This window comes from Mirounga leonina, unplaced genomic scaffold, assembly GCF_011800145.1.
Source record: "Mirounga leonina isolate KUSES-001 unplaced genomic scaffold, KU_Mleo_1.0 Mir_125, whole genome shotgun sequence".
Classification (NCBI taxonomy): Eukaryota; Metazoa; Chordata; class Mammalia; order Carnivora; family Phocidae; genus Mirounga; species Mirounga leonina.
This window is the reverse complement of record NW_023270305.1, coordinates 68,967,934-68,980,255: the sequence shown is the minus strand read 5'-3', so window position 1 is coordinate 68,980,255 and position 12,322 is coordinate 68,967,934. Positions and strand designations below refer to the sequence as shown.

The 12,322-nt window shown below is 47.5% G+C and overlaps 1 protein-coding gene across 1 annotated transcript in view; it reads right to left on the bottom strand.

The window, feature by feature from the left end:
• Nucleotides 1–1,248: 1,248 nt before the first annotated feature.
• Nucleotides 1,249–12,322, bottom strand: part of CUNH2orf92 (chromosome unknown C2orf92 homolog) — a 35,704-nt gene continuing 24,630 nt past the window's right edge. The window contains exons 8-10 of the mRNA XM_035001719.1: nt 5,182–5,289; nt 3,713–3,863; nt 1,249–1,694 (exon numbers count right to left, since the gene is read on the bottom strand). Coding sequence (XP_034857610.1) covers nt 1,559–1,694; nt 3,713–3,863; nt 5,182–5,289 — 395 coding nt within the window. The 3' untranslated portion in view covers nt 1,249–1,558. The remainder of the gene's footprint in view (nt 1,695–3,712; nt 3,864–5,181; nt 5,290–12,322) is intronic.

The following is a 12,322-nucleotide window of genomic DNA, read 5'->3' as shown; positions in this document are numbered from 1 at the left end:
GTGTCTGAGCCTTCCTTTTCTCGAAATAAAATGACAATAATCATGCCTAAAGGGGGACGACTGGGTGGCTCAGTCATTAAGCGTCTGCCTTCAGCTCAGGTCATGATCCCAGGGTCCTGGGATCGAGTCCTGAATCAGGCTCCTTGGCTCAGTGGGGAACCTGCTTCTCCCTCTCCCTCTGCTGCTCCCCCTGCTTGTGCGCTCTCTCTCTCTCTCTCTCTCTCTCTCTCTCTGACAAATAAATAAATGAAAATCTTTTTTAAAAAAAATCATGCCTAAAGGAATTTACACGCACAATAGGTTCTCAGTAAGTGCAGCTTATTAAGGTGGAGGAGGGTCCTAGGCTGAAGGTGACCCAAGAGACTTGGACCCAGGAAAGGAGCGCCGAGGCCAGCAGCGAGGAGGAGGCCGGGGTCCTCTCCAGCCGGAGGGAAGATTAGCCTGGGCCTGCACCTGCGGAGACTCTAAGCGGCTGAGCAAGAGCCCGCGGTGCTCGGCCCCCAGCAGACCGGGGGACCTTCTCCTTCCGCGGCGGTGAACTTCTGATGCGCCTCCAGCTTTTAGTCCACACCGGCCTCCGACACACCCGGGGTTCTCTGTCGGCACTGGTTGCCCTTGGTCTGCGGGTCCCTCCGGGCGTGATGTGCCCCCCGCCCTCCTGAGGCCACCTGCCTCCCTAGATCCCACTTCACTCCCTAGCGAACCCACCCACCCCCAGACGCCTTCCAGCCGGGCCCCGCGCGCGTCCTCGGCCGCCTGGACAGGGACCCTATGCCGAGGCCACAGCCCTCCCCGACCTCCGCCACTGTCGCTGTCGCCCGACCTCGGGCCTCGCTCGCGTCCTCGCCCTGCCGTCGCGACCGCCGCCCCCACCGCGGCCCCCGCCGGGACGGCAGTGGGTGTGCAGCCGCAGAGGGTGGGCGCTGGAGCGCGCGGACCCAGGGGCGGCTGCAGCCTCCAGGGGCCCCTGCGCCAGCCCAGGGCGCAACCTCTGTGTCCCCGTCCCAGGACAGCGGGCGTCCCCAGACACCACCTTCCAGCGCAGGGACAGGGCTGCTGGGCGTCCCCCACCGCTCCCCCCTCTGGACCCCTGCAGATGGGAGCTCAGAGACCTAAGAACACCACCAAAGAGCTTCAGCCCGCTGTCTGCCCTCTCCTCAGAAATGAGGACCTGCGAGGACCAGGCCTGCTTCCAATACTTTTGGTGGCCTCATGTGTGAGATTGTCTACATATTAGGTGTTCAATTAATACCTGCTCCCTGAATGGCTGAATCAGAGAACCGATGCTTTAATAAATAAATAAATCGGTAGTTGGTCGGGTTTGTCTTTGGGCAAATGTGTGTGTCTCCTGCACTAGCCATTAGAACCATACCACACCATAAGCATCCTGTGGTACAGCATTTGTGTCTTGGTCCATTCGAGATTGACAGGAGAAGGTCAACATTTTGTAGACCACACCTCACAGCCAGAAATCCAAGTGCCTCTCCGTGGTGTCCCGGTGGAGAGCTGCCTGGCCTCACAGCTTCCAGTCCTGGTTTGGCTGGCCCCACCGGCTGGCTTAGACACGGGACTTGCTCTTCAACAACTGTTTCTGTTTATCGCTGTGTTTTCCGGGGTTCTTTTCTTGAATCTTTTGCCACCAGGTCTTCCCATTCAGAATAAAAATATTATAGGTCATGTTCGCTGGAGGATGTCTAAAATAAAATACAACAAAACCATATTGCACAATGCTGTGTATAGGAATTCCTACCGTCTACTCATTGGGGAGTGACAGAGGCTGATGTTTCTGAGGGGTGAGCATTCTACTGCACATCAGGAAGGTCTGTCATGTGTGAAACTCATTTTGCCTCTGGGCACCAGAGAGCCTCTGGGAAACTCCTTTCCCCCCACCTTCTGATGACACAGGCTCTCCACAGCTTCGATTCGCCTCTATGGGATGGAGCCACAGTCTTTTTTTTTTTTTTAAAGATTTTATTTATTTATTTGAGAGAGAGAATGAGAGAGAGCACATGAGAGTGGGGAGGGTCAGAGGGAGAAGCAGACTCCCCGCCGAGCAGGGAGCCCGACGCGGGACTCGATCCCGGGACTCCAGGATCATGACCTGAGCTGAAGGCAGTCGCTCAACCAACTGAGCCACCCAGGCGCCCCCTTTTTTTTTTTTTTAATGAGCGAGAGAGAGCACATGAGAGGGGGGAGGGTCAGAGGGAGAAGCAGACTCCCCGCCGAGCAGGGAGCCCGACGCGGGACTCGATCCCGGGACTCCAGGATCATGACCTGAGCTGAAGGCAGTCACCCAACCAACTGAGCCACCCAGGCGCCCGGAGCCACAGTCTTGACCACTTCTTCTGACACCTCTAAGAGGCACAGAAGGGCAATGACAAATCCAATGGATAAGCCCCAGTCAGAACTGTGAAGTGGGTCAAGCTTATTTCCAGAATAAGCTCTTTAAATCTTCCCTTTCTAACTTCTGCCACATTCCAGGCTCCCCTTTCACTTCAGGGAACCCAGTCCTGTCTCAGAGGAGGAAGCTGGGTGTGAGGCAGTGGTGGCCGGCCTGAACGGGTTATCAGTCTCAGGAGTCTTAGTGTTTTAAAGAACTCCTTTAGGGAAAGCAATGTCACTCTTGTGGGCAAACTTAAGTACTGCAGCCTCCGAGTTGGGGGGGGGAGGGACACTTCACCCCCCATGGCACACCACAGCCCCCTTTCTCTGTGGACAAGCTGAGTTAGGCAAGACCCGAGGGACCTTGGGAAGCTGCTTTTCCCTGTGATTAAGAAGTGTGTCTCGGGGCGCCTGGGTGGCTCAGTCGTTAAGCGTCTGCCTTCGGCTCAGGTCATGATCCCGGGGTCCTGGGATTGAGCCCTGCATCGGGCTTCTGCTTGGCGGGAAGCCTGCTTCTCCCTCTCCCACTCCCCCTGCTTGTGTTCCCTCTCTTGCTGTCTCTCTCTGTCAAATAAATAAATCTTAAAAAAAAAAAAAAAAGAAGTGTGTCTCAAGGAATGCAGATGGAGGCACATAATTTCGAGATGCAGTTATTGCAAATGCATAGTCTTGTAAGCCATTTACTTTCTAGTGCCTTTCATGATTACAGCCACTGTGTCGGAGCCCTCTCATCGGGGGGATAGCAGACATATTTAGCAAGTGGTACAGACAGCCCCTGACTAGTCAACGTGGCCACTGTCAGAGCACAGCCCTGGAGGGCCACTCCTGGGCCAGGCATGAACCCTTCATTTGCAGGACTCTGGGGAAGACTGGAAAGTCTGTGGGAGGTCCTGGGAAGGTGATCTTCACCAACCAGTAGGGGGATCTTTCAATATTCTAACAATCAGGGCTACTGACCCAGGGTGAACAAGCCAAACATCAGCCCTGTGCTCATCTCCTCCACGGCCTCATCCCTCCCTGCCCTCATCTTCCTATTTTCCAATCTTTCAGCCCGAGGCTGTACCATCTCCTCTTTTAAGTGGCCCTCGGTGTGAAAACAGGTGTGGTCGAACCTAAGGGATTCTTTAGAGGCAAGCATGGTCCAAGCCAGGAAATCCATACCTAGCTGTGCATCACCACCAAGGCAGGGCTTAAAAACTCCTAGCTTCTGGGCCATCCGTACTCTATGAATATACAACCTAACTCCAGGATCAGCAGGAAGCTCTGGGGCAACATTGGCACAAATACCCACGAGTCCTTCGAAGGAAGGCGGGAGCTATGAGCCACTCACGATAGTTGTTTCCTCCTGATGCATGTGGTCAAGGCCAGCACCAACAACACTGTGACCACAAGGATTCCCGCCACTGAGGCGGCGGCAATGATGATGTTCCTCTGGAGGAACTGCAGAAGCTGCGCACACGGTACGTTCTTATTTTGAACATCTAAATGAAAAGGCACATGGCAAAGTAAACAGAAAGAGACAGCCCCATACAGATCTGCAGGGACAACCAGAACTGAAGACTATAGCAACTTAGCTGCTGGCTCCAAAAGTCCTCTTGGGGACAAAACAGGCTTTGTCTAGGAAAATACACTCGTAAGCTGTTTGGCGGTGGAGGTGAGAAGCTGAGGGTATGAGCCAGCAAGCAGCAAAGCAACCAAAAAGTAGAGACAACAAGGCACAGTTTGCAGGAGGAGAATAACAGGGGAGAGGTCAGATGGAAAGAGGAGTCAGGGGCCACAGAGGCAGTGGAAAGTTCTGCAATGGCTACTAAAAACAATGGAGTCAAATATTCAGTTTGAAGCTGGCCCCCATCACCCCACCCTCCCAGCTTCGGGAAGTTCTGCCAAATATATATAATCTGCCTCAAGTCTGTAAGTTTGGGGGAATTTCATGCACAAGGGTAAACATGCCACCAGATGATCTTGAGCTCTTACAGCCTGTAGGGACTTGCAGACATCTTGAGGGTAGATTCGGAATGCCACCGGGTGTGGGCTTTAGAGCGCAAGGCAATCTTAGCTGGAGACCCCAGCTGATATCAGGGACTCCTAGAGCTTCTGTCACTCCATTTGTAATGTGACAAAAGCAGGAATCAAGGACATGGGGCACAGACGTTCCATAACAGGAAATGGATGGTTTGGTGTGGAAAACCACTGAGGGGGCACCTAGCAATGCAGGCAGGGGGATGCTGGCCAAGGGCCATCTTGGGTTATGGGGAGAAATTTAGAAATGTCCAAGCAGGGGGAGTGGAAGAGGGAGAAGCAGGCTTCCCGCTGAGCAGGGAGCCCGATGTGGGACTCGATCTAAGCTACAGGAAGAGGCCACAGCACCAAGCAACTCTAAGGGCCCTGTTAGAAAAAGTCAGCACATTGCCATGATGGGCAAGTTTCTACCCATTCTGAATGGGCCCAGGCTCAGGTCATCCAAGGCTGAAGATCCAGGACTAGTTAATATTTGGATTTACTCCTCCTACTTGTTTGAAAGTCTCAGCGTGCAGTAATGGAGAGGCTCAGAAGATGATGCCTATGTTAGGAATGACCCTGGTTGGGTAGAAATGACTAAAAGTAGCATCTTTTCAAAAGGGTGGTCAAATTCCCAGAGTTAGTTTAATTCATCATTTTACTGGCAGATTGTATGCTTTTGTGGGTAAATTAAAGGCATGCTGACATCTCCTTTGTAAAAATACCATGAAAGGCACAGATGCACTCTGAAGTTATCTATACTTAAGTGTCTTATTTAGCTTACACTATATAGCTTATTACCTGTCCTAACTGCTTCTGCAAGTGTTTCTTTATCTATAGCAGAAAATGGCTCATTTATATCCCTGTTGGAGAGAGAGGATTCTTTATCCCTCTTCTCTGAATTGTGACCTACAGAAGACAAAAGAGAAAATGAGTTCATCTAAAAACAACCATTGGTCTGTGATTAGTTCTATTTTTTTTTAAGATTTTATTTTTAGGGGTGCCTGGGTGGTTCAGTCATTAAGCAGCTGCCTCCGTCTCAGGTCATGATCCCAGAGTCCTGGGATCGAGTCCCACATCGGGCTCCCTGCTCAGCGGGAAGCCTGCTTCTCCCTCTTCCACTCCCCCTGCTTGTGTTCCCTCTCTCGCTGTGTCTCTCTCTGTCAAATAAATAAATAAAATCTTAAAAAAAAAAAAAAAAGATTTTATTTTTAAGTAATCTCTACACTTACTGTGGGGCTCAAACTTACAACCCCGAGATCAAGAGTCACCTGCTCTAATGACAGAGCCAGCCAGGCGCCCCTGATTAGTTCCATTTTCATGATAAAAGTAACTTCCCCCAGGGGCGCCTGAATGGCTCAGTCAGTGAAACGTCCAACTCTCGATTTCCCCTCGGGTCATGATCTCGGGGCCATGCGATCGAGCCCTGAGGTGGGCTCCACACTCAGCGGAGTCTGCTTGTCCCTCTCCCTCTGCTCCTCCCTTGCTCACGCTCTCTCTCTCAAATAAATAAATAAATAAAATCTTAATAAAAAATAACCTCCTCTAGAATCAAAGTGAGGAGTTAGGGAGGATTTTGGAGAAAAGTCCAAATGTACATCAGTGTTTTGTTATTATTCTTTTAATCTAACAAATTCCTGGGTGACCCACCCATAGATTGAGACGGTGGTTTTCACACGTGAGTGTGCATCCAAATCACCAGGAGGCCTTAAAAGACAGACCGCTGGGCCCCACCCAAGAGTTTCTGATTCAGTAGGTCTGAGGAGGCTTGAGAATGTGTATTTCTCACAGACTACCCCACCCCCCCCACCCCCCGCCAAATGAGCTGGTCAGGGACCACCTTAGAGGACCTCGAGAGAATCTTTCAGTCAGTTGTTGAGCCTCTCTGACCCCAGTCTCCACAAGCGTAAGATAGAAATAATAAGACCTACCTCACAGATAGCATAATATTCATGGAAACAATTTAGAAATCACGAAGTACTATAAAAATTTTTCTTAAATTGCAAGGGCAAGACAGAGTGAACTACACTGACATATGCATTTATTGGGAGAGGGGCTATAGAATGGCCTAGCAGAAACAGGCAGGGCTGAAAATCAGAAATATTAGCATCCTAACTCTTCCACTGGCTATCTTTGACTCGTTTGTATATGAGACCTTGTCAAAGGGCCTGAGTGAGTTTAGCGTGAAGAAGACTGGGAAGCCAGGAGATCTTTGTCCAACACAAGAATGGCCCTGGAAAGGGGCTGGGAGATGTTCTGAGAAGTTCCAGGAGCAAACCAGAACCAATGGGTAGGAGATCCAGCGAGATGTGTGGACTAAGAGGTTAGCAGTTAGAAAGTAAGGCTATTAAAAAGGGAATGAGGAGGGCACCTGGGTGGCTCAGTCATTAAGCGTCTGCCTTCGGCTCAGGTCATGATCCCGGGGTCCTGGGATCGAGCCCCGAGTCGGGCTCCCTGCTCAGCGGGAAGCCTGCTTCTCCCTCTCCCACTTCCCCTGCTTGTGTTCCCTCTCTCACTATGTCTCTCTGTCAAATAAATAAATAAAATCTTCAAAAAATAAATAAATAAGGGAATGAGGAAGAGTGAGAAGTAATGAACCCTGTGTCCCTAGAACACTTCAAGGCTGGACCCCCCCAGGCCCAGATGCCTTTGAGCTGAGCGGCAGCTTTGGCGTGAGTTTGGTGAATCTGCCTTGGCCTAGTTCTCAAAGAGGTGGGAATGAGACAATGCGGTTAACACAGCTATGGTATGAAACAACAGCCTCTTGAGGTCTTAATTACTTCTGAGGAAGGAGAAAAATGTGTTCCTTATTCAATTTGACTTAGAAAAGAGAGAAAACTTCCAACTTAACATGAGTCATAATTACCTGACTCCAGAAACGCCAGCTTGTCAAATCAGTCAAGAGATTAACAACCACAGATACACAGAAAACTCTGGACAGTGCAGAGTTAGTCCACTAAGGGGTTACATTGGCCTTGCTCTTTCATAGAGGTGTGGAAAAGATAGACTCATCACTTGAACACAAATTTTTACCCTCCTTGTCTCTGTACCACAAACACAAAACCAGAATTAGAAGCCACTGTCTACATTTACCATCAATATGGGTTGTGATTTTGATCATTTGTTGGATTTTTTTTGGTGAGACAAAATAAGCACAGTTACCGAGTTTTGCCAAATATAGTCAGTTTCCAAACCTCGTTTCAACTACAGAAAACCATTAACTATGAGAGAAGCAGTTACAGGAGCAAGGACAACAAGCTAAGCCCCACATCCATGAGGCAAACTCAATTCAAGTGCCAATCAGTCACATCCTGGGCTGGTAAAAATGTGTCAAATGAGCCCAGAACCAAGAAATTTTGGCTTTGTGTTCAAGGAAAAGTCGAAGTCTTATGTCATCATTTCTCTCTCTTTTTCCTCTTAGGAGACTAGCACTGAAATAAGACTTTGATTGCTTCTACTCAGAGCACCCTACTGCGGCCCTATTAACTAAGACCTAGGTTCCCTTCAGTGGAGCTAAATCAATAATAGCTGGAGCTCGCTGCACACCTGTGCACACTTTAACAAGACACGTCACTTCTCAAAAAAAAAAAAATCATTTCCTCAGCCCTCTTCCTACCCAGCCCTTTTTACCATTAATTTTGGGGGGGAATGGTCACGGCTGCTAATGAAGATTTGTGGATTTCCTAGTGCAGCAGAATAGCTTCAGAGCAGCTCCTGGCCTCTGAAGAGGGGCCTGGTCAGCCTCCTTTTCTTGTGTAGTGTGACCTCTACTACTGTCTGCGGAGAGGTCTCTTCTTAATTCACTCTCTCTACTCAAAAAACCTTAGTCAGCAGAACTGCCTCTCTTTTGTCCTCTCAAAGCTCCATGCAAATACAACCTGAAGCACATTTTTTTTTAAGATTTTATTCATTTATTTGAGAGAGAGAATGAGAGAGAGAGAGCACGAGAGAGGGGGAGGGTCAGAGGGAGAAGCAGACTCTCCACTGAGCAGAGAACCCCATGTGGAAGTCGATCCTGGGACTCCAGGATCATGACCTGAGCCGAAGGCAGTCGCTTAACCAACTGAGCCACCCAGGTGCCCCTGAAGCACTTTTTAAGCACCTTCCATTTTAGCAGATTTATAGCTAATAATTACGGATGACACCGACTTTCCTATTAGCAGTGAGCTCTTGGAGGACACAAGTGCCTTGTTCAGCTCTCTACTCCTGGCACAGCACCTCTCACCGAGTAGGAGATCAATAGCTAGGTCTTGAGTGAGAGAAGGAAACTTGAAGACTCTTGACTGCAACCTCATGAGAAACTCTGAGCCAGAACCACCCAGCTAAGCCTGATTCATTGGCCAAGGCTGCAGTCCTTTGAAGGCTGACTGGCACCAGAGGGTCTGCTTCCAAAATGACTCACTCATACAGCTGTTGGCAGAAGGCCTCATCTCCCCACTGGCTGGAGGCAGGAGGGCCCAGTTGCTCACCACAAGGGCCTTTCCTTAAGTCAGTGGACACTGCTGGAATGTCGTCACAACATGGCAACTGACTTTCCCCAGAGTGAGCACTTCAAGAGATAGCTGGGCAGAAACCACAATGTCTTTGATGACCTAATCTATGAAGTAGCACACCATCACTTCTGTCACATTCTATTCATTCGAAGCAAGTCACTCAGTCCAACCCACACTCAAGGGGAGGGGTATCAAAGAATTTGTGGACCTATTTTAAAACCACAGTAGAAATGAAATTCCAAGGAAGACAGCTGAAGAAAGGAAATATTTGCTTATGTCCATATAAACATAAGGATTTGAATCAGCTACCTCAGGTTTTGTGGATGGAGAGAAGTAACACCATTACAAAGGGATCTACACTCTACCGGAAGCCTGGAATTGGGTATGTGACCCATCCCATTAAGCAGAGACGCCTGAATGATTGAATCAAGTGTTGAGGTTGAACCATATGAAAATAGAGCTATTTGACCAGTTTTTTAAAATTTTTATTTATTTATTTTAGAGAGAGAGAGCAGGAGGGAGGGGCAGAGGGAGAGGGAGAGAGAATCTCAAGCACACTCCCTGCTGAGCTCGGAGCCTGATGCAGGGCTCAATCCCATGACCCTGAGGTCATGACCTGAGCTGAAATTAAGGGTTGGACACTTAACTGACTGAGCCACCCAGGCGCCCCTTGACCACTTATGACCTACAAAAAAACAGTAAGTTCAAATGATTCAACCTGACATTATAGTTCCAAGGGAAGCTTTCTAATCTTCTAATTGTGAGACTCCTAGAAACTCAACATCATGGATTATCAAGATGAGTGTAATGATTAATATGTAATGTGATGCTTTGTGTAATTAAAAAAAAAAAAAAAGGAGTGGCCTCCAAACCTAGTTTAAATTGGCCACTGTACACCTTGGGGGTCTGGGGAGGTAGAGGAAAATAAACCCATTTTATACTCCAAGCACTGAGTCAAGCTCCTATAAGGGAGAAAAATCACACACTGAAAAAGCCAAAAGTAAACTTGAAGAAATGGAAAGACATCCCCATTTCCAGCACAGAATGATTTACCATCAGTTTTCCCAAAGTGAATATTGTGTTATAAATTTCATGTGATGCTAATAAAAATATCGACAGGCTTCTAATGAAGTTACACAAGTTGATACATGTGCAAAAACAAACATGCAAAAATAGCCAGGAAAACGCTGAACAAACAAAAACTGCAAAGAAGGGCCTAGTCTCATAGGCTGAATAGTATGAAACATACTATTTCAGCCTCTGTAATTAAAATAGTGTAGTACTGGGCACCTGGGTGGCTCAGTTGGTTAAGCGACTGCCTTCGGCTCAGGTCATGATCCTGGAGTCCCGGGATCGAGTCCCGCAACGGGCTCCCTGCTCGGCGGGGAGTCTGCTTCTCCCTCTGACCCTCCTCCCTCTCATGCTCTCTGTCTCTCATTCTCTCTCTCGCAAATAAATAAAATCTTAAAAAAAAAAAAATTTAAAAAAACAAAACAAAACAGTGTGGTACTGTTGTATACAGAAACCAGTAGGCCAGTGGTTAGGATAGAAAGCCCAAGAAGAGGGGTGCCTGGTGGCTCAGTCATTAAGCATCTGCCTTCGGTTCAGGTCATGATCCCAGGGTCCTGGGATTGAGCCCCGCATCAGGCTCCCTGCTCTGCAGGAAGTCTGCTTCTCCCTCTCCCACTCCCCGTGCTTGTGTTCCCTCTCTCACTGTGTCTCTCTCTGTCAAATAAATAAATAAAATCTTAAAAAAAAAAAAAAAGCCCAGGAAGAGACCCAGGACATATGGGAATTTAGTATAAGATAAAGGAGGTATCTCAGATCATTAGAGCACAGATGGACTTTTTAATAAATGGCGTAGCATTTCAGAGAAAAATGGCATGACCTGGACTGTGCTGATGAAATCATTCGAACCCGTGTGTGGTTCTCAGTATAAAATCATCCTTTCACGTCTCCTGGTGTAGACCTAGGTATCAAAGAGATGCTCAACTACATTGAATTTATGATTATCATGAAATTCACAGAAGGAAATGTATAGGACAAATTCAGGAATATTAGAGGTATTCATTTTGAAGAGAATTCTGTGGTAAATTAGTCTCCAAAAACCATCTAGGTCAATGGTTCCAAATGTTACCTGTAGGCAAATCACTTGGAAAATAGGCATAATTGTTTGGAACCCTGGACTCCACTTTTAGAAACTCTTGGTGGGTTCCAGAAATAAGGGTTTATAATCTCTTCCCATTTCTGATCCTCTACTCCATGGTTCAGTGTTGGGAACCACCCTTACTCCCAGGAAAGCCCACATATTTGCAAGCTTGGACAGTGACATAATTAGCCTATTTTCCCTTTTAAATCTTTATATCTGCCTAGGGAAGAAATGCTTCATGGGATGCTAGTTCTTCAACCTGTCTTCAGAGCCAATCTGCCTCCACCATAATTGGGTCTGTGAGATGAGCCTTTGCTCATCAGCTAAAGGGAAGCACTTTCCCACACTCCTCATGGTGGGGAGGGAGAGAACTCCTCTGGGGTATCACTTCAAGAATGTGCTCTGCCCCTAAAGGAATTTGCAAAAACAAAACCAGCCCTACAAGAAATCTTGAAAGGGGTCCTCTAAGCAAAGAGAGACCCTAAAAGCAACATAGGCCAGAAAGGAACACAGACAATATACAGTAACAGTCACCTTACAGGCAATACAATGGCACTAAATTCCTATCTTTCAATAGTTACCCTGAATGTAAATGGGCTAAATGCCCCAATCAAAAGACACAGGCTATCAGATTGGATTAAAAAACAAGACCCGTTGATATGCTGTCTGCAAGAAACTCATTTTAGACCCAAAGACACCCCCAGATTGAAAGTGAGGGGGTGGAAAACCATTTACCATGCTAATGGAAACCAAAAGAAAGCTGGGGTGGCAATCCTTCTATCAGACAAATTAGATTTTAAACCAAAGACTGTAATAAGACATGAGGAAGGACACTATATCCTACTTAAAGGGTCTATCCAACAAGAAGATCTAACAATTATAAATATCTATGCCCCTAACATGGGAGCAGCCAATTATATAAGGCAATTAATAACAAAAGCAAAGAAACACATCGACAACAATACAATAATAGCGGGAGACTTTAACACCCCCCTCACTGAAATGGACAGATTGTCTAAGCAAAAGATCAACAAGGAAATAAAGACTTTAAATGACACACTGGACCAAATGGACTTCACAGACATATTCAGAACATTCCATCCCAAAGCAACGGAATACACATTCTTCTCTAGTGCCCATGGAACATTCTCCAGAATAGATCACATCCTAGGCCATAAATCAGGTCTCAACTAGTACCAAAAGACTGGGATCATTCCTTGCCTATTTTCAGACCACAATGCTTTGAAACTAGAACTCAATCACAAGAGGAAAGTCGGAAAGAACTCAAATACATGGAGGC